This window comes from Cyprinodon variegatus, unplaced genomic scaffold, assembly GCF_000732505.1.
Source record: "Cyprinodon variegatus isolate N-32 unplaced genomic scaffold, C_variegatus-1.0 Scaffold106, whole genome shotgun sequence".
In the NCBI taxonomy this organism is placed as follows: Eukaryota; Metazoa; Chordata; class Actinopteri; order Cyprinodontiformes; family Cyprinodontidae; genus Cyprinodon; species Cyprinodon variegatus.
Window position 1 is genome coordinate 635,442 of NW_015150559.1, and position 22,264 is coordinate 657,705.

The following is a 22,264-nucleotide window of genomic DNA, read 5'->3' on the forward strand; positions in this document are numbered from 1 at the left end:
AAGGATGAAGCAATGATCCACTCTATAATACATTTTATATGCCTTGACCTAAAATTACTTATGAAACCATAACAGTAGGATAAATCTTCAAAAACTTAGTCCAATTTGTGTCGCAAACAACGGTTTGTTACAAATTTATACATGCTGCTTTCTTTAGTTCATTGCAGCCAACTATTTACTCAGTGAACAAGGGAATGATGAGGGGTGAGATTCAAACAGATGGAGAGGAAATGGCAAAAAGGGTGGGGATAAGAGGAGCTCAGTGCATCCAATTACAGTAAGTGGATTCATTTCCTCTAATCAAATAGCTTGGTTAAATATCTCAAAGGCAGATTCCCCATAGAGCCAATCTTCACACATCAGCAATCAGCCACTACATCTGCTCCTTTTCTGCTTTTGCCCTTTTCCTTTTTTCTACTTGTTTTTCACCTCTAAGATTCCTCTCACTCATCAGACCTTCAACAGCCCTACAGCAAGGACCGAATCATTCTACGGCTTTCTTCTTTAAACAGGGAAGAAGGTTATCAAAACCACATGAATGCATTAAGTGAGTTCTCCACTCGTTTTTTTTTTACATGTTAGATTACATGGCCCACCAAAGGGTTGAAATGAACATTACCCCTGATGAAGGATCAACCTGTTGTCAGTTCAACATTATATTGAACTTCTGATTGTTACAAATACCTTGAAAGTAGATGTTTAAATACAACATGTACTGATACAAAAATGTATTTTAATCTTGTATTCTGACATCAAACATAATGAAATTTTTTTTTTTTTTGTGGGGGGGTCAGTTAGGATTATTAAAATTATTTATTTTTGCTAGATACAAGAATAATCCAAGGGAATATTTGTACAGATTTTTGCATTCTTCAAAACCAACATTTACATATGCAAATATGGTAGGAGATTGAGAGCTTTAAAAAAACATCATCCCAAATATGAAGTACAGAGGTGGCAGCATTTTATTTATTCATTTTTTCATCGCTCATGCTTTTCATTTTCAGCATTTCAGAAAAATGATTGAAAAATATTGAAATTACTTTGTCCTGACATCATCCATAAAGTTTAGGGCAAATAGGGCAAAGACCTTAAGAATGCAAACAAATTAGTCTGGAATTGGTTTGATGACAACTAAGGCAATGTTTTGATGAGTCAATCACAAAGCCCTTATCTGAGGTCTGTCAAAATTGTGACCAGACCAAACAGGAATTGTGCAAAAATGATTTAGCCAATAGAAATAATCAAACTCTTTTTTTGGTGACCTAAAAGTTAAAAACATTAGAAAGATGTGGCAAAAAGAGAATGAGAAAAAAAAATAAAATTTTTCTTTGTTATATAGAGTATGTAAATAGTCAGATTCTAATTTATATCTCTTGTATCCAGCACCACACCTCGTTTTTAATTCAAGATACAAACAAATCTGAACAAAATTGTGATGATACGGGGCTTTTCCAAAACTGCAGTCCTGTAATCAGTGTAATGCACTTTTTATTGACTAGTTAGAAACCTCTACAAGAGCGCACTACTGCCTTAACAGTGACATTATGTAAACATTTGTGCTAAATTGTTATTCAAAGTGGTTAGATTAGTTTAGAAATACTTCAAGACGGCAGCAACCAGTTGTTTTCTTAGACACTGTCTTCATTATACTTTAAATGTAAACAAGTTCTTTATTTTACCCCAAGCTATGAGCACGCTGAAAACAGAACAAGCACATTAGCCACAAACACACATCTTATGGCATAGTGTGTAATTGCTTAATCGAAAAACGCATGGCAAAGGCACATGTCCGTTCATTAACAAGAAAAGTGAGGAAATACAGAGAGAGCACAAAAATATACTACAAACATATAAAATCCTCTTATGGCTTTTGTGGTAACTACAGGTATATTGTTTGTCCAATAGCCTAAATGCATAAGAAATGCATAAAAAAATGAAAACATGAAAGTAGTTAACATCCCAAAGCCTATTATATAATTTGAATTCCGGCTCATTTTAAGCTCTTTATTCATTACTGAGGTCAGATACCCCTGGTACAGGGATATAGAGGAGAGCAAAGCAGATTAGCATTACCTACCAAGATAGCAAGAGGCCTTGGCATCAAAACTAATGAAAACTTGCAGCAGAGAATTATTCCTTTTTGCTCTACTTCAGTGTTTTTTACATTTTTTTTTCCACTGTTACTTTTTACATAATTGATGTAAATTGGGTCTAAATGGATTAATGGACTGCAGCATAGTAAAACTGTGTAATTTAAAAGATTTAAGATGTAACATATAACTGCAAAACATAATTAAGGCATAATCCTGAACTTTCATAATGAGTTGAAAAATGATCCTACAGTGCTTGCAAATCCAAGGCTATTTGGATTCATTTAAATACATGGACGTGAATATTGTGGTAAAATACGTTATCAGATTCATTAAAAAGTATGCTTACCTTCGAGGGATTTTAAATATAAAACTTTCTTCATGTTCTATTTAGTTTCTAAGCATAAAATATCGAATATGTTAAATGTATGAAAGAAAAAACTAGGTGCCTCAAACTTTAAATTTCTTTTAGCTCTTCTCTTTTTTTTAAAAAAGTGAAAAAAAAAACTTTTTGGGAAATTAAATCAGTTCTCTACTTAAGGCTTTAGGTATTGAACATCAGAGGTGGGTAGTGGTTAGACATTCAATTAGTTATATTTACCTAAGCATCTAATAAAAAAAAAGAGGTCATTCTGAGAGAAGCTTCAGTGTAATTTTTACATTTATTTATGTAAATTTTGAAACGCCAATGTATTGATTTGAGTTCTACACCTCTGGTTACATCTCTGAAGATAGATGTCTTCACCAAAAATGAAACAATAAAACTCCTAGTTTGTAAACAAGCTTTATTGTTCTGTTTTTTCTATTCACCAAATGTGTTGTACTTAGGGAAGCATGATATTGGATTTTAATCGTCACTAAATATGCTGATATTTTATAATTAACAGGTCGATAACCTATAACGGTATTTTTTTTTATCCTAAGTTCTACAAATATACTCTTTGTAGTTTTATCCCTTCTGTCTTGTGTGTAATTGGCAATAGCAGTATGGCTATTTGTTTCTGAAACTACAAAAAATATCAATACCATCAACATTGACTGTGACAGACTCATGCAAGAGTTGGGTAAATGTGACCCACTGGATCAGGCAAAATCCTCCTGTTTTTCTCACTATAAAAATGCCTGATAAATGAATTAATTATGTTGGTGGAATGGCTGATGTGTAATATTTAGTTTTAAAATGAATATTGACCAGTGAATATATGGTGAACAGCAAATATTTTCAATGAATTTACTTTGTATATTTCTAGTGTGTATAATTTACCTCTAAGTATAGGTTTAAAATTTTTTGTTTTTGAAAACTAAAATATGCCCAGTTTTATTTTTGCATTGATGTGGGTTGTTTATACTTGTGATATATTTATTAATAGTTTTTTTTATTCAGAATTTTATACTGTTGTCAACATAACTACATACTTTTCACAAATTAAAGCAGAATACACAGTTCTACTCAAGTAAGTACTTGAGATGATTTTTTAATCAGACACATTTGATTCATTTCATGATCAACGGCTGTTAACTTCTACTTGAGTAAAAATATTTTGAAGCAGTATTCCTCTTCCCTGAGTGTACAGTAATTGTTGGCAATTTTAGTACACCTTTACTAAAACCACTGCAATACCTATCCTGTACCAGCAGGTGCAGACATGGCAGACATTAATTCAAAATATATTGCAAAAATGATACCAAACACAAAGCACTGCTAGGATTAAAAAAAAAAAATATCTGAGTATTCTTAGAGAATATTTACTATCCCTTCAAATATTAATATCTTAAGAGTACATCTGAAGTTTAATTAAATCAGACTCTGGACAACACGGTGAAAATTCATTCATTTTTAAATAATTGTGCTTATGGCATCAGACTATAAATTTCTAAATAATAATAATATTAATCAGTACAACAGAATTTATGGGGCTCACCATGCTGTTGATTTCTGAATCCTCATAACTTTCTAATGGAGACTTGGGCTCCCCAAGAGGCTCAAGACCTTCTTCATCCCACATATAGGTCCCACCAGAGCTATTGGAGGGTGACAGCTCAACTGATGAACCCTGAGGAGCATCACTCTGCACAGGAGACAGCAACGATTCCTCAATAGATTCCTTCATTGGGGTCTCTTCCTTATTTTCTATGAAAAGAAGACAAACATTGGTTTAACAAATTTTATAAGTGTTACAAATATAAAGAAAGCAAAAATATTTACTTTTTCTTCTTGTACCTGTCAGATCTGTACGTTCCCAGGTAGTATTTTCATTGGGAAAACTCTGCAAGAGGGTTTGAGTAGTGTCGCCAGGCATGTCTCCATCACTGAAAACATCTCCTGCAGAGTCCAAATCATCAAGAAACTCTTCACTGGTGTCAACTCTTTCCAACGATGAGGCAGAAGATAAAGACATATCCTCCATAGTCTCAGTAGCCATCTGGATAGAGCTTTGGTCATGGCCATTTTCTGTTCCATTTCCAGCTCCAGAGCTTCCACCACTCTCACTGGCAGACTCTGCTTTCGCCCTCTCATCAGCTGCTTCAGAAACTTTTGATATCTTCAAAAGTTCACCACAATCTGATGAGACTAATTCTCTAATACCCTCTTTTAGGCCATCTGGGGGAGACCTCTGCTGTTTACCCAGAGTTGTTGCAGCTGATCTGTAGCCTAAAGACCCCACACTGTTGGTCATAGACTTAGTCAGAACGGAACTTGGTAGTAAAGGCTTTCTCAGGCCTCGGGGAGTAGTGGGCACTGCAGGAATAGATGTGACAGGCAGGGAGGGGTCAGTAGGAAGGCTTTTACTGTACTGAAACCCTGCAACTCCAAGGTTATTGCTTAGTCCTAAATACAATCTACCATTGCTGACCCTTGGAGGTTTGAGAAGACTACTACGAGAGGGCCGAAGCTGAGTGTTGGCCAGAGGCTTGGCCAACTCCACTGCTCGATTAAAGGAAAAGGACCGTGCCATTGGCTCACAGGAGGGTGAGGGAATCTGTTTAAAGTGAGTGAAACTGTTTGATCGAACCATGTGATCCAATGTTAAGATCCTATGATTCTCATTGGATTGTGCTAGGCTATCCTGAGAAATGCTCCTGGGAGAGCTGGTGCCTAACATTGGCCGTACAAGTCGTGACTCCGACCCTGCTCGAGCAGGAATCCCTGAAGCACTACAGGCAATTTTAGAAACTCCATTCAGTTGGTTTTGACCAACTTTTGTCACTTTGGGACTTATCTTTGTCAGTTGCTTTGGGACAGATTTGGGGCTGGAGGCAGCCACCATCAAAGAACCAGACCTACGCATCTTAGGGGTTGACGGAGAGCTATTCTTCACCTCTGGCAGTGAGGGCACATGGTTCTGTGCCTTCTCTTCATTTCCCTCCCATGGAATAGTCGCTGCGATATGGTTAGAGGAGCTTATACTTTCATCTTTCTTCCATTTTAGGTAAGGTGGAGAAGGCCGGATTAGACCATTTGTGCGTGTTCCAGGTGAATTGGTCTTGCCATCTTGCACAGATATAGGTGACTGTGTGAAACCATTGCCCAAGGGGCCATTCCCCCCAGCTGAGGGACGTCCTCCAAACTTTGGCAATCTGGAAACCATGGCAGGTCCAGTTAATGCTTTTTCCTCCATTAGATTACGAAAAAGGCATTTATGGACTTAAAAATATGCATATCTGTGAAGAGAATAAAGATAAAAAGAAAAGAATGTTAAAATTGAAACATTTAATTAACAAGATGTTTATCTTATAAAAACAAAAAATTCTTTCAAACCCCCAGCAAATTCAGTATCGGCATCAGTACATATTAGGGATGCAAAACAAATAATTGACTTATGATTAATTGTCAGTTAATTGTTAATTAGATTACAAGTTGTTCCATCCGATTATTTGGTAACATTTGCTCAAAATGAATTTCTTCTTTAGGCAGTTAATACACTTCATACGGCTCAATTTTAACATTCCACTGAGAGCAATCAGAACAGCCTGATCTAAAGCACTGCTGGAAGCACAAACTCTTTCCCTGCACTGAATAGTGAATTACACAAAAAACAAAGAATAATATCACAGATAGTGTCCACCGCACTGAAACAAAGTGCAAAACAGTCTGACAATATGTCAGAGCGACATACCCTGTTTTTGATTAGGGGGGTAAATTGGGAAGAATTTGACTATACATCTCACAACATGTTTTACAATACGATTTAACCCTGATATACACACACAATTAAATTAATTTGATATTTTGTGATTTTTGTAATAACAAAACACTTGAAAACCTCACAAGATCTTGTTGCTCTGGTGTGGCTGATACATAGCAGCTGAATAATAGGACGAATAGCAGTGAGTAGCCAACTAGTGGCTTCGGATTTAAGGGTTTTATAAAAGTAAGACAGTGACATGGATGTTTGCCTATAAATATTTTTTACATTTAAGATCCATTCAGTTTTATTTTTGAATCATTACCAATGTCATCTGTAGATTTGTTTTTAATTTTTCATTCAGTAACCTAATTATAAGATCCTATTGATACAAGTGAAATCTCAATTTTTATGAAAATATTGCTTATAAATTAATCAGGGGTTCAATAAGATCAAGCAACTTTAGATAAATTAATTAATAACTTCCATTTATAATATAGATACTCTAGATATAGTTCGCTTTGATATTCAGAGTCAGAGGCTATAGGCACTGATCCTTTCCAAATCACAGTCTTTTGCTCAGGTTGCTGAAGTTCACAGTTTGGCTGATTTCATTGTGAGAGATAAGGTTACAGTATAACCACACAATAACAAACTGTATTAATATTTAAATACATACTGGTAAAGGAAAGGATGTTACACATACATTACAGGCATTTATATTTTAATTTCAAATGCAACTTATCATACAAGTGCATAGTTGTAAATGCATTCTCATTTGTAAATCCATTATCTTGAGAAAAAAAAAAGTTCAATGAAAAAACATAGCAGCCTAAAACTTTTCATTTTTCAGTTTTCCTTAATAATTAATGCCACCAGAAACCACACTGAATATAATTCTTAACAGTTTTCAAAGCAGACTGAAAAGGAAAGGGCCATTAGGATTATTGGCCATTTTTCAGATCACTTTGTATCAGCTAATGCAGGATCTGAAAAATAATAAATTACATTTCTTTCTGATCATTATTATTTAAGACATGATGAAACCTGTTGTCAGCCCCGATTTTGTGTAGATTTGAAGATAAAAGACCTGGCTTACTAACAAATGAGGGTGAACAGATAGAGAGTCCCTACGAGACAAGAGGATGCTGGGAAGGTGGCCAGGATGCTGTGAACAGCGACTGGAGGATGTGCATTATGTAAAGCCAGTGAAGGGAAAACACAAGGTTGTTTCCTCCCACTCGTTTGGACTAATTCATTTCCAATCAGCCAAGTGACAAGCGTACATGTGTTTGCAGTGCACCTGCATGTTGCATCCATCTGGCCATTTCTGGAATATCATGAATAAAACAGTTGCTTGTTTCTAGGAAGGTGCTTTGGTTAGCAGAAAGTAAGCCCATGGCATGAGTAAGCAAAGTGTGACTACAAGAGTTTTTTGCCCACACCAGAAAATAACCTATTGTTGGTGCATGTCCTCACAGAAGCTGTTAATCCTTTAAGGGTAAATTTTGTTAAAAAATAGCTCAAAAACAACAAAAAACTCAACTTCTCTAGAGATAAATCTGATTTTCTTCTTTAAAAGATGGAGGATGGGTGATGTGTAGAGCAATGTGATCTCGTATTCTAACAAAAAAAAGAGAAAGAAAAACAACTCCCAGTGCCCTACATCTCCACTCAGAGGCACCGATTCTGCAGTCAAAGAGACTCACTCACTCCACCATCCTAATCTTTTTCACGCACACACTAACGGATATAAACACAAAAACACACGTACGCAAACTAAATCAGGTCAACATGCATTGACTGGGTTACCAAAGCCTCTTTGCCCCTAAGGAGGGGTTAGTGACTGGGTTTGTTCTTAATGGGAAGATTGGGGGTTTTCATAATAGTTAGTCTCTCTACAACCTTTCAAGATTCATTCATATCCAGAGTAGCAGAGCACTGTTGCATAGCAGCAAACTGATGCTGTGGTAAACAATCATCTATTATTTTAATCACGCCTTCAGCAGACAAAATAAGAAGAAATACAATATTGCTGATTTATTTACTTACAGTTTATTGTTCATATTCTATCTTTTTAAAAATCAAAAGGCAGCTTCTATTCAGGTTATACTGGAGTTTTACATAATTGATCATCTCTGACGACTGAACAACAACTGAAAAGCAGTTATTGAAAAAGTCTAGCCTTTTTACTTTAGAAATTTGTCGTAATGGTGGGCAAACAATACCTATATATTTAAGGCCAGTCAATACAACATGAACATACACCAAATATTTAATAAACTTTATGGTTTCAAATGTGCTGACACTTCCTGTTATGTTGTTGCACATGTTTAATATCCTTTAGAGATATCAGAGAGAGTGGCTAAGGGACAAATCCTCTCCATCGGCTACATGGTATACAATAGACTAAGGTACTGTTACTCCCACCTCATCTGTTACTTCAGGTTTCTGTCCAGGTGGTAGAAAGAGGAAACCTGCATTTAACCCATAATTTCACAAAGATCCAGTATCAACTACTTATACTTGTTTCACTTAAAAAAATAACAGAATAGACAAGGATCAAATCTCCAACTGTCAATGGACGAGAGGCGGGGTACACCCTCGACAGGTCACCAGTCTATCGCAGGGCAAGAGAGACAAACAGAAAAGAAAAAAAAATTCACACAAATATTACCAACTAAGGAGAATTTAGAGAAGCCAATTAAACTAAAAGTTATGTTTTGGACTTCAGGAGGAAGCCGGAGTACCCAGAGAGAACCCATGCATGCACAGGGAGAACATGCAAACTCCATGCAGAAAGAGTCAGGACCGGGAATCTGAAACTTGCTGCAAGGAAGCAGTGCTATCCACTTCATCATTGTGCAGCCCTTGGCCGATAGCATACTAGTAATTATTTTTATTTTATACGGTTATTTTATATTTTAGAATGTTAGGAAAGGCTTGATCAATTATTATGAAAACAACTGGCACATGTAAAACTAACCAATGAGTTACAGAAACTAAACAGAGGCAGATTATTTCTATCCGCATTAAAATATGGGAAATTTTAGGTCATTTTAGTTTTTGGCCAATAACGGACTGATATTCATTTCTAATATCCGATAAGGAACTTTTTGCTTAAATTGTTACAAAGTCCGAAAAAAATACAAATACATTTTATAGATCAAGTTGTTATAACTGTAACAATCAGTATGTTTTTTGTCATCAATAGGAAGGATTGTTGTCTTTCAGCTACAAAAATAAGAGCAAGCACATCATGACAGATATATTTGTCTTTCAAAGGCTTGTGAATATAACACCAGGAAACTGCTATTTCTATGTAACATACCAAATAATCTCACTCTAAACACAATATTCTTTAACTTGCCATCTACAGAGTAAATAAACAATAACTAAAAGCTGCATTTTAACCAAGTAAGCTTAACTCGGCCTTAGGTAAAACTTCACCACCTATATTATTTGTCGTAAAATTTACCAACATGACACAAAGAAGACTGTTAATGTTAACAAATAATACAATAAAAAAGATCCTAAGTGTAAGAAATGTATTCAGGGGTAAAGAGGTAAACACCACAGGCCATCTGTTTTTACATATGGCATTTGCATTTACAGATACACCCCTCCCCCTAAATAAAAACACGATCCTTGAGATTTACTAAAACTAAATATGCTACCTAATAAAACCCATGTTTACAACACAATGTCATTAATGCTAGGGATAAAAAAAACACCAAAAAAAAAAAAAAACACTGCCATGATTGTAAGGTTTGTCTGTTTGATGAAAACATTATTACAAGAAAAGCACATTAGGTCAGACTGCTAGAATATTCAGGATGAATTTATTTTACTCTATATTTGCACAGATCATCAGAACTAATGCAGGGTTAGAAGGAAAAAAAAATCTTGAGGGATATGGATTAATCCTTTCTAAAAAAGCATATCACAGAAAAATAAAAATTATATATATAAAAAAAAGTGAAAACAATAGTGGGAAATGAACAGCTAAATGATGAGAAGGAATACCTCCAATGGAAAAAGTATGTCAGTGAAAAAGTTACCAGATTAACGGCAACAATGACACACTTCTGACTTAAAGAAACCAAAAGTTGTAACTGTAAGAGGTAATGAAAAGTGGAGGAAAATAGAGGAATGGACAAAAAAAAAAGATAAAATAGATGGATGAAGAAAAGCAGATACAAGACTCTGGACAGTCTTTTTCGTCAGAGAAAGGTTTCAACCCCTGAAGCTCAGCATATCACCAGCGAGCACACTTCATGAAATGAACCATAAAGTGAGATTACATCTTTTTTTTACTCAGTGGTATAAAGTACATGGGAATAGAGCTCTATTTTTATCTGACTGAACATGTTTCAGCTCTACCTCATACTAAAGGGGGAGAAAACCTGACTCTCTGACCTATATAAATATAGTTGTGTGTTTTCCTTTACAAAAAAGCTTCTGCAATTGATCTGCAAATGCTCATCAACTATGGGAGCTCAGGAGTAATGCAAATGGGACTCAAAACCCTGAGGGTGATGATTTATTAGGTCACTGGGGCTACGCATGAATGAATGTGCTCCATGAGATCCAGCAAACCCCCATTCATGCTGTTTATCCCCATTACTCAGTTCAGTTCTATATGTGGGAGTTCTCTAAAATATATTCAAAACATGGAGAGTAGCACATTCATTTAGTAAAACTGCATTACTCATCAGATATATGCAGATGTTAGGATTTTATTTTCAGTGAAAGAACAAGCCACACAATGCAGACCTTCAAACTATCATAGGAACTAACTAACAATTGCTTATCTCTGCTATTAACAAAACTGTGAGCGTGTGTTCCCTTTAGTATGTGTTAATTGAGACCCATTCCAGATGAAAGACTGTCAGGGAAAATGTTGATTGCATAAGTTAAAATATTTAGGTTAACTAATAATTACAAAACGTACATTAAAACCTTTTTTTAAAAGTTTCAATGACAAAAACCCTGTTTATCATATCGCATAACTTCTCCACAGGTGCTCGCAACCTGGAAGACCACTACAATCAATAAAAATGGAGTGTACACTATAAACAGGTTTTGAAAATGATGAATAAACATAAAAACTTTACTGTAATGCTATGAAAAGTGTATGATCCCCCCCCATCACAAATTTTCATTTAACTTTTTACCAGACAAAGAAAACCAATAAGCCAATTGAAAAGAACCAATGAACCTATTAATTACTAATTTTTGTCTCCAAAATTAACTAAATGTTTTGGGGTTTTTTTTCTGTTTCTTTCTTTCTTTCTTTAGGGGCTATACATTTCCAAACACACTTAATTTTTAATGATTTTTGTCTCTTAATGAATAACTACTTTAAAAAAAAATGTATTGTGTATTTGTTAATCAGAATGTCTTTTTCTCAACTAAATATCTAATGTTTTGAGTGACAAGAAAAAAGAAGAGACATCTGTAAGGGGACGAAGAGAAGAGGAGAAAATAATTGACTGTATTTAAAAAAAAATGAAGTAACTAAAGTTAAACCAAAAGAGATTCAAGTTAAAGCTATCCTTAAATAAAGTAATTTTAAAATAAACAAATAGCTACAACGTTTTATATGCGTATTTTCTTTTGATAAAATGTTCAATATAGAAAAAAAAAAACACCACAATGAATTAAATTAATACTGAAACTAATTTAAGATCTCTTTTCTTTTTGGATTCTAATGGTTTCCAGAACAAGGGGGTCAGTTGATTGGATAAGCCACAGTAATAATAATAAAAAAAAGCTCATACATGAAATATTAACAAATAGCAAATGACATTTTTAAATCCAAAGAGACGTTACTGAAAAAAAAAAAAAAACTAATTTAACAATTCAGCAGTTGCATTTAAAAACAGTGTAATTTGTTTTGCCTTTGGAGAGCTTTACACTGGATATTACCTGTGTAAAGCAATTTTCAGCTTGCAGTCAAATTTGCAGGATTTCTTTATAGACACAATAACCAGGTTAGGAAATGAATAACATAAAAACAGGAATGGGCTTAAGCAATTTCCTTCCCTAGAGCACTGTAATGAATAGTTTTGTGGGAATATGAAATACAAACGTACATGCAGAACAACAAAGAAAGAAGTGATGTAATAAATAAAAAAGATTAAAAGCCTCTTGTATTAAGCATCTGTTTCTCGGGTCATTTTAAATTTTCTTTAAGTAATCCTTCTTTCATGCTGCAGAATCAATAAACAAGATGAATTTCTCTTGAATAATCAATCTTTTAGAGACTCCCAAATCATCCAATTTCACAAAGTAAAAAAAGAATTACAATGTATCCACTTGGGGCGTTCCAGGTTGGTTATCAAAGACCAGCAGATACACCTAACAAAGATTAAAAACAGGCAAACTAAATGCTTTTTTAAATTCCAAATTAATTTGAATGCAATATATCCTCAATATAACACAATCTAAATGACTTTATATAAAAAGCCAGTAAAACTGAAATGCAGCCTCATGCTCTGAGGAAGCCAGATGAGGCAGAAAGGTAAAAACTAGGCCAGTCATCTGGGCAGGGTTGTAGTGGGACATCTCCCTCTCCCCGCACAGATAATCAGAGTGCTATTAGAGCTGGCTAATAGAATGAGACAGGGAAGATGCTAGATAAATGTGGCAAGTAAAGCAGTGTTGAATGGAGCTGTCCTGATGCTAAACGATGCAAACCCAATGAGACAGCATAAATGCTTGTGTAATGTTGTATACAGAGAGTGCTGGATCAAATGACAGACGGCCTACGATGGACACAATGAGTAGGCAGAAGGAGAGAAAGGGGTTTGGTAAAGGTGTGGCAACCTGCTCTGCCAGGGATACATTACAGGGTTTACTGTCCTGGAGCTGGGCATTAAAGAAGCTAACATTTTGTGAAAGAGAAAATACAAAAAAAAAACTTTACTAAAAGTATTTATATTTTACAAATACTCAAAACATATCCTAAACAATTGTGTATGAAAATGTTACCTTAATAAGTGAAGTTCGGAAGACTTGAAACAGAAAGCTAAATCTGATCAGTCTGCAATTTGTTTCCTCTACCATCCAAACTAGATGTTGCCACCGTGACGGAAGGTAGCGCACAGGAAAAGGAAGAGACCTCAGATGTTGAGCTGTCTGCTTCGAGCCTCACGTGTGTGCAAACATAACTTCAGTTATGTGTAGTTCTCCACAGAGGGGTGAGTGGGTGGAGAGAGAGCAAAGCCTTCAAGAGTGTATGAATATTTGATGAGGGTGTCCTTAAGAAGCAACGAGACGAAAAAATGTCTTGGAGAAAATATTCATCAAAAGAATTTAGAATGAGAAACTGATTATTTGCAGCCTGAAATTTAAGAAAGTCGATAAGATGAAGCTAAATATAGTTTACCAAAAAAGCAGCAACACTGACAGAATTTTTTTTTCTCATATAATGAAACCACGAAATGGGACAATGAAAGAAACAGATCTTGCCAAACCCTTAGCTGAGCATAAAAATACTATTTGTTGTGCTTCTAACAAAGATCCGGAGTAAATTTAATTTCTCCCATCATTATTTCACGGTTGACAGCCTACTGGTTCCACTCTGTCAACTATTTTCTGCTAAGGCAGTGAAGTCGTGTGAGCAGTGCCAGCTATTCAAGGACTCCAGTTATGTCTGAGACATCAGTTACCTCCATGAATCACAGCAAGACGTCTAAAGCAGAACTTGCTCTATCAGCTGCTGAACTTCAGGTTAAAAAAAAGATTTAAAGTGACAGATTAGAGTTGAAGGTTTTATTTAATGATCTCCCAACATGACTCAGTCAAGACTGGTGCTCTATATAAATACAATTGTACAGCAAAGTTAAATCTATAATGATTATTTTTTTGTTTTTGGGGGGCGTTGTTATATGCCTATACCCTAAAAATATACTTAAGGTATTAAAGCTATATCCTGTCACAAAAATGAGTCACACTGTAGTTTAGCATCATATGGTTAAGAAAGTTTTCATAACCTGCCCTGACTCATCCATTAATAGGCCTCCCCTGAGCCTTTTCTGAGGTGTGGAGTCCTGCAAGTCTTGGCAGAGCTTCTGCAAATCTAATTAGAGACTCAGATGTCAGGTTTCCCCATAACGACCATCATGATAATACTGTTAGTGGTTCTGCTCCCTGAGTAGAAGTGTGAAAATTTGCCATATTTCCTTTACCCACTCAGACCTTCACTAACCAGACATGTTTGATTTCACAATTTCACAGGCCATAAGGACAAACAATGGTGTTGCAGCGCCGAAAAATAATTATGAAATACAAATGGAACAGCTTTATCCAAAAGGTAATTTCGGGGCATTTCATCAAGGCTTTCAAAGTATTCAGAGATTGCTTTGCAATTTAATTATTTTTAAATACAGGGAAAACAATCACTTGGATTCTTCTCTGTAATGTAATTTTTTTTTAAGTAAAGAGAAAAATAATTGATTTGATCAATTAATTAGATTTAGTTTAGGGCACATCTATATGTCGGAATCCAGCTTATTTGTTGTTATTTCGGATCATTTTTTCTACCAGTTTCTTAGGCTTTCCCACATTAACATAATTTTGTTAAAGTTATAGTTTAAGAAGGTGCAACATATTACAAGGACCTCTACAATGGATGCAAATATTCTTAAAGCTTTAAAACTTGTTTTGTCTAGTTTGAAGCATCTCTCTAAATCAAAATGCCATATGACCTTTATAAACCTAATAGCCAACTTTAAAACAGATTTTGTTTTTTTGTTTTTTTTTCATGCTTTCTGTGCCCTTGAATGCTAATAAATAGCATTTTAAATCATACATCAAATAATTATATATCATTATATTTATAAATTGAAATATGAGCTGTCAAACCCCCCCTGCCCCTATTTGTGAGAAAAAAAAATAAATCACTGCCTTCTGGCTTAATAGGCATCAAGTATTTGCTGGTAATAAATCTTTTCCTGTGGAGAAATGTTGGCCCCATAACCTTAACATTTTGTTTGATTTATTTATTCATTTATTTATTTGCCAAACTGTGTGTAAGCATTAATGCCCTGATTTAAGTCCTGCCACTGCATTGAGCCCAGAATATTAACTATTCAGACTTTTTAGCCTGCTCTCTAACCTTTTTTAGAGGAGTAGAGGAGGATTCACTGGTGACCTTATAACCAAAGCCTGAAGGAGGGATATTCTCCTTCAGAGGCCAAATAAGAAAATTTACAGTTCCAATAATTTAATCGTAGATCTTCACACCACAACTGGCCTGTTTAACTGTAGGGATGATGTCCTTTAAAACACAACTTCAAGTAAATCCCCCTGTGGTCTCACCAGTAAACAGTATTCGACTACTGTTATAGTTTTTCGCGATCTTTCTTAATGAGTTGGCATTTGCACCTTGATTTTTTTTTTTTTTTTTTCTTCTTTCATAGGCAGGACCCTCCTGGGAAGTTTAACTGTTCCATGTGTCAGTAACAACTCTGATTGGTTTGCTGGAGCATCGGAACCTTAGAAATGGGTTTGTAGCCATTCCATATATATTCTAATGACTGATTCTTATACTTTATTGCCTTATTGAATTCAAGCTGTAATTTTTTTTTTCTATTTTTGTATACTTTTCTTAAAATTGTCCGACAGGTTCTCTTGAAGTAATACATTGAATATGAAGATCAGGTTGTGATACTGAATTATAATCAAAGACAACTTAACTAACAAGGAGGTAGTTAGATTTCCACTTGTGGCTAGGTTTGTTTGGATATCCCTTTTTTTATTCAACATTTGTTATCATCGTCTGAAAACAGCTTTTTTCTTTTCCCTCTGGTTATCTTAGACATAAAATACATAGTGAAGACATACAGTTTCCAGTTAACACAGACTAAAAAAAAATAAAGTAAATTCAATAAAAGAAATCACAGCCTGACTAGCACTTTGTACATGGCCCCTGGCTGATATTATATTATTTGTGGGTAAATGCTATACAATTACATCAACTTCCCATTTGGTCCCATTTTCCTGCAGCTCCTTGTTTTCCAATCAATCTTCTTATGGCTTTTAATACCAAGTATGTCTTGCAGCACAAGATCTTTTTCTTAAATGCAAACAGTTCCTTGTGTAGCTAAAGGGTAGCAGGGGGGGCGCCACATGAAATGAAGTCCCTCTGTATCTTTGTTCTTAGCTCTCAGGCTGGAATGGTTAATATCAAAAGTGTAGCCATTTTTATTTGCATTCAATAATTATGTGACTTATTGTTGTGTAAATCTATTTGCGTTTGAAGAACAATGACAAAAAGGATTAAATAAAATGCATCAGGCACCAATGGCAGTCAAGGTTGCTGTTAATCTGCCATGCAAACACACTATTTGAATATCACAGTGATGCTGGTGTAAGTGAATGAATGCACTTAGGGAAGCATTTGATTTTGCCCTTGACAACAGGAACATTAATTAAAAAGTTGCCACACAATATTTTCTCAAACATCAAATCCATCAGTTGGAAAACTAAGCGTTACAGTGATAACAAATGAGTCAAATGATTGCAACACCTCAGCAGTACGATTTTTATTATACGATATTATTTAAGGCATCAGAGCAATATTTTTACCTGAGAAATAAATTACTGATGTAAACAGATGAAGAAAATAAACTGAAAATAATTTCAAATTAAAGCAGGTCCCACAGTGGGCCCTTTCAATGGCTCATTAGATTTCCAGCAAAGAAGCTCAATCCAAAATACACATATTAGAGCAGAAAGTCTTATGAACTTTTTCAGTGAGTGACCTAATGGACATAAAGACCAGATCACATGACACAAAGTGTTAAAGGATTATACAGTGAGACTTAATGATCTTAACCTGCTCCCACCTCCCAACTACAGAAATAAAAAAGAGCTTATTGTTGTTGATGCTAAGGTGGAAGCAAAATGAAGCAAATAGGGAAATAATATTAAATTGGGCTTATAAATGTGAAATAAAATGATGCAGATGGCATTTATGTGGCTTTGAGTCGCTTTGGGGTAAGTAATCTTGCTCCTCTCCTTATTCAAAGTAAAGTATGGAACTGTAGCTGTTGTAACAACTATTTTCAAATGTACTTAAGGTGTTCTCAAGGAATGAATGTTGAATTCACTAAAGCATCAAAGGAAGGGTTGCACGAATTGGCCAATGACGATGCAAGAAAAAAACCCTAACATCGGTCTACCGATGTATCAGTTAATCTTTCTGCTTAATACATTTTTTTTATTTTTGATTGTCTTTGTTTATATAGCACCAATTCATAACACATGTTATCTCAAAAAACTTTACAGAGAATTTAATTAGATCATACAGTCTGGTTGGTAAAAAGTTTTCGATCTAAAGAAAACCATCTGAATGCACGGAGTCATTGACTTTCAGGACATGCCCCTCCAAGATGGACTTAATATGTAATTGATATATTTATGCATGCAAAATGACGGTAATTGATATATTTATGCATGCAAAATGACGGTAATTGATATATTTATGCATGCAAAAAATGTATGTATATAATTCTCCAATGCTTATTGTGCTTATTGAAATGTTGAATGAGCAACAGCAGATTAAATATAGAGTTGAGCAGATTTGGCTCACCGCTCGGAAAGAAACTAGTCATTTTTGTCTTTTGCTTACAATTAACTCTTACTAAACACTTATCATTGTGCTTATTGAAATGTTGAATGAGCAACAGCAGATTAAATATATAGTTGAGCAGATTTGGCTCACCGCCCTGAAAGAAATTAGTCATTTTTGTCTTTTGCTTACCCTTAACTCTTACTGAACTGATGAGTTATAAAGTGTTTACAAATATATATGGGATTAACCCTCCTGAAAAAAGGTTGAACACAGCTCTCTGCTTTCCCCAATATGCTTGATTAATGCAATTAGCTACCTCTGCATTTACAGTCTTCTTTAGTTCTTTAGGGAAGATGATTTTCCTGTAAAGTGCTAGACATAAAAAGAACAGGTTCTACCTAACATGCATGCAGGTTGGTGCTCAAACAATTACAAATCCATGCTTCCAATTCTTGAACTGTGAAATCTTTAAAGTTTTATCCTCTAGTGCAGTGGTTCTCAACCTTTTCAAGTAGCAATCTATGTAAATACATTGCAATCTGTGAGGTCTGATCAGATCGATCAGGGCGTCCTGTGGCTCTGGTGACCAGTGATGCATGGTGAAGGTGGTGAAAGAATGACCTATCAAGTAACTAGTTATACTTTTCTGGCCTGTCTTCATTTGGGGAATACTTATTAAAACTTTCTAGCAGGCTCTGAGGTGAGAGGCAATACTTCATTTCATAGTTTGAATGGTTATGTCATAACTCTCCATAAAGACCTAAAGCTCCAGGAACATTTCAACATTTACCCCTCCTCCACTCGCATAGCCCACCACTCAAGCTTTCTCTTAAATGCTGCAACCTTACTGGACAAGTTTGTTGCTGTTGTTTTGGTAAAGCCTAATAATGATTTACAGTAACTGGTTTTGAAAATACCCGTTTGAGACTAACGTCTTCTACTGTCCACTAAGTACCTACATTCATTTTGCACATTTATATTTTGCCAAGATAATTTGCTGACCCCCAGAAATCATCTCACGACCCCAACTGGTTGAGAATGTCTCCTTCCAAGTATTCATAAGCAGCATATTTTTAGACAAAAGAAAACAATAACATTTCTATTATTCTTGTTATGAGTAAATGCAGTGACTGATCTGCTGTATTGAAGACCTGCTGTATGTTCACTTGGAGTATTTACCTCTAGATAACAAGGAAATGAAAACTTATATGATGGTGGAAAATTATCCATCTTTGTTTTTTTCTTTGTCTTTTCTTAATCTTTTATTCACAGGTAAATAAATATACAAGTATCAAACAGATAGAAAATTAACAAAGTGTATCTCTGTGTGGATTATTGTGATTCAGTTTGCCAAAAAAACTATAAATAAAAATTATATTCAGCTTAGGCTTTAAAGATTATTCCATTCATGTAAAGGTGAGAGCTTAACCAAACAATTAAGAGTTTGTCCACTCTTAAATCTGCCATTGAAATGGACCCATTGTGGCAGTCCGTGGGAGTGGGGATCGAACTCAAGCGCAATGCCCTAAACCAGAGGTCTTCAACGTTTTCCAGGCCAAGGACCACCAAACCAATGGCAAGATGGAGCAGGGACCCCCTTATTATGTATATGGTATGAAATTGGGTTATATCAAACTAGTCCTAATGTAACGAAAGTAATTTCTCCCTGGGATTATTAAAATATTTCTGATTGTGATTCCTGGTTGATGGGACAGGTGTTGTGAATGAAACGATGCCCAGCTTGAAAGATCTCCTGTGTGTCGTTGAATGTTGCATTGATGACTGAAAGACATCTTCTGCCTCCATTTATCTGTTTACTACAGTGTGTTGAATTCGTGTCAATGTGTTTAAAGACATTTTAATTAGTGGAAAAAAATTGCAGGGGGGAATATAAAAAAAAAATTAATTGGAATCAACCAAAACTTTCGCGACCCCCATGCAGTACCTCCGTGGACCCCCTAGGGGTCGCGGACCCCCTCTTGAAGACCTCCGCCCTAAACAATAGGCAGCCACTTCCCAAATCTTACCTCAAGAATCAACTAGGCCACCAAAAATATAAAAGTTAAATCCTTGCTTCACTTTTCCAAACAAGGGTTTTAAAATACTGCCCATCTGTCACATTGATTTTTTTTTTATTCCAGGGGAATTTCCAAATCTCTGCAGATCACACTTGCTCCAAATGTCTGTCAGTTTCAGACCTCGTGTCTCTGTTTCACACTGTGTGTAGGGAACTATTCCAAGGATTTAAACATCTGTGGTCTTACCAAGGGAAAGACGGTGCTGATAAGCGTGGCTAAGTATAGCTCTAATGATAGGACACATGCAGCGACGGGCAAGGAGGATAAGAGAAAAGTCAAAGTCAAGTAGCTTGAGTCGACAGCATCACAGTGACAGAGGCAAACCTATATGACCAGACATCAATGGAAGGATATCCACTATGCTTTTCATTTGTCTTGTTGTGCATCTCTAAACAATTTCACCAATAACATTAGAGAAACATAGAAGTACATGAAGGAAGTTGGATGTTTGCATGTAGCTAATTGTCTGGGATGCTGTTGAATCTTCACCTTCATCTATGGTGAATGTCAAACAAGTGACTTCACACATCTCCATGCTGTAAATAGCCCCTCTTAGCATGATGAAAGCACATTTTAACTTCCCATCAGCCTCAGGGGAGCCCCTCCTGGGCACCATGCTGTCTTGGAATGACTGCAATGCACAGAGTAATGAGAAGTGTGTGATTTCACACGTGGTCACGTCGCAGAGATACAGACCATTAAGGGCACTGTACAGAAAAATAAACACAGCTTCTGAATGGCTATTTGGGTGGTCTTTTATAGTCATTGTGGATGTTCAGCTGCTGTTGATGCAATTCGTCTGTAAACACACACTCAGCCAAGGTGGTGCACCATGGCTTTTGCCAACTGGTGCCTGAGGAAAACACATGGATTTGCATGTAGGAGCACGTGAGCATCACCGCCCTAATACCAGACAAACCACAGGTGTCCTTCTCAATTACTGACACTGTGAGTAAATCAGTCCCGCCTTATCCTGGACAACTAGTGCACTGAAGCCATGGTGCTTTACACCGTCTGGGCTGTACATATCACAGCTTTAAATGGAGCACACATATGCATGCTTAGACATCATGGTAGAGCCTCGACTGGCCAGCTGCGGTGTAAAAATATGATCATATGGCATCAAGAGCCCTGGTTAAAAGCTAACTTCTGTCAGCTGAAACTTTATGATTGTGTGAGTCATTATCACTTGCCCTTCAATAATGTGACGTACACTGAGCATACAGCTGCTCTACAAAAAACTACCAAAAAGTAGATTATATTTTCACTTTTCTTTTTCTTTTACAAGTATTAATCTGGAAACATGTGTTGGGGATTTGTATTGAGCCAATACTCCTCCAACTCCAATCAGGTAATAGCAACTTTATGTTATTAGTACAGGGCTGTTCACACAAGAAAACATAGGACCTTTTTGAACATCCTGGAAGATAACCACTTACAAAATGTTATGGTAAAAAAAAAAAAAATAAAGATAATAATAATAATAATACAATGTCACATTTTCTGAATGGTTTAGATCAAGGCTTACCTTAACCACGCCACTATAAGATCAAAGAAATAGTGAGCAAGCAGTCCACTTGTTTTCTTTGCAAATAACCTGTAGAGCAAAATAATAAAGATTTAGAGCAATGAAACCTGATGTCTGACTGTTTAAAACATGCAAAGATGCAGTAAAGAAGCTGGACTCGCCTGCAGAATCAAATAAACCCAGATAGGGGCAGTCACAATGAAAGTTTCAAACTGTTACACTAAGCGTGTTTTCATATTTTCAATCTAATCTTTCTCTTGTAATCTTTGTTTAAAAACACGACGTCACTAATGTTTACGATCCGTCAGATATCAGCTGATAGATGGACTTACAACAGAGGTCCTGAGAGCGGAGCAGGAGGGACAGTCCTAAAACAAAGATAGGTAAACTCCAAGAGGAAACAGCACAGCGGTTTGATTATAAACTAGAAAGGCGACAGAGAGCAGCATTGGTCTTTTCCCCCCAGCAGCAGCTCAGTTTCTCATTCCGACATCCGCCCTCCTCTCTCTTTCCCCTGCGAGGCGGAGCTTGGAGCTGCAGCCGTGGTCTGCAGTGACGGGGCGCTTTAATCTGACAGCTTTGGTTCAGAGAGGCTTCTACCCAGGGGCGGAGCAAGATGGGGGGCCAGAGGTGGCCATGGCCAATCATTGGCCACCCCTACCATTTTTCCCCGTCTTAAATATGGTCGGTGGTAGCAGGGGGAATGTTCAAACTTATTCAACATTTACATTTTTCATTTATTACAAATTACTTGACAACTAAAACACAGTGGTTAATTATACACATCAAAATACTAACATTAAAGTTGATATATATAGAATTTATGCTCTCTTCGGAACTAAATTTTGTGTTAT

The 22,264-nt window shown here is 35.9% G+C and overlaps 1 protein-coding gene across 3 annotated transcripts in view; it reads right to left on the reverse strand.

Annotated features, from left to right (window-relative positions):
- The window catches only part of ccser2 (coiled-coil serine rich protein 2), a 69,403-nt gene extending 47,494 nt beyond the window's left edge, over positions 1-21,909 (reverse strand). For all 3 annotated transcript variants that reach the window (XM_015374632.1, XM_015374634.1, XM_015374633.1), the window contains exons 1-4: positions 21,743-21,909; positions 21,411-21,479; positions 4,315-5,756; positions 4,016-4,224 (exon numbers count right to left, since the gene is read on the reverse strand). In XM_015374632.1, the coding sequence (XP_015230118.1) occupies positions 4,016-4,224; positions 4,315-5,713 (1,608 nt within the window). In that variant the 5' untranslated portion in view covers positions 5,714-5,756; positions 21,411-21,479; positions 21,743-21,909. The remainder of the gene's footprint in view (positions 1-4,015; positions 4,225-4,314; positions 5,757-21,410; positions 21,480-21,742) is intronic.
- Between the last annotated feature and the right edge of the window lie 355 nt (positions 21,910-22,264).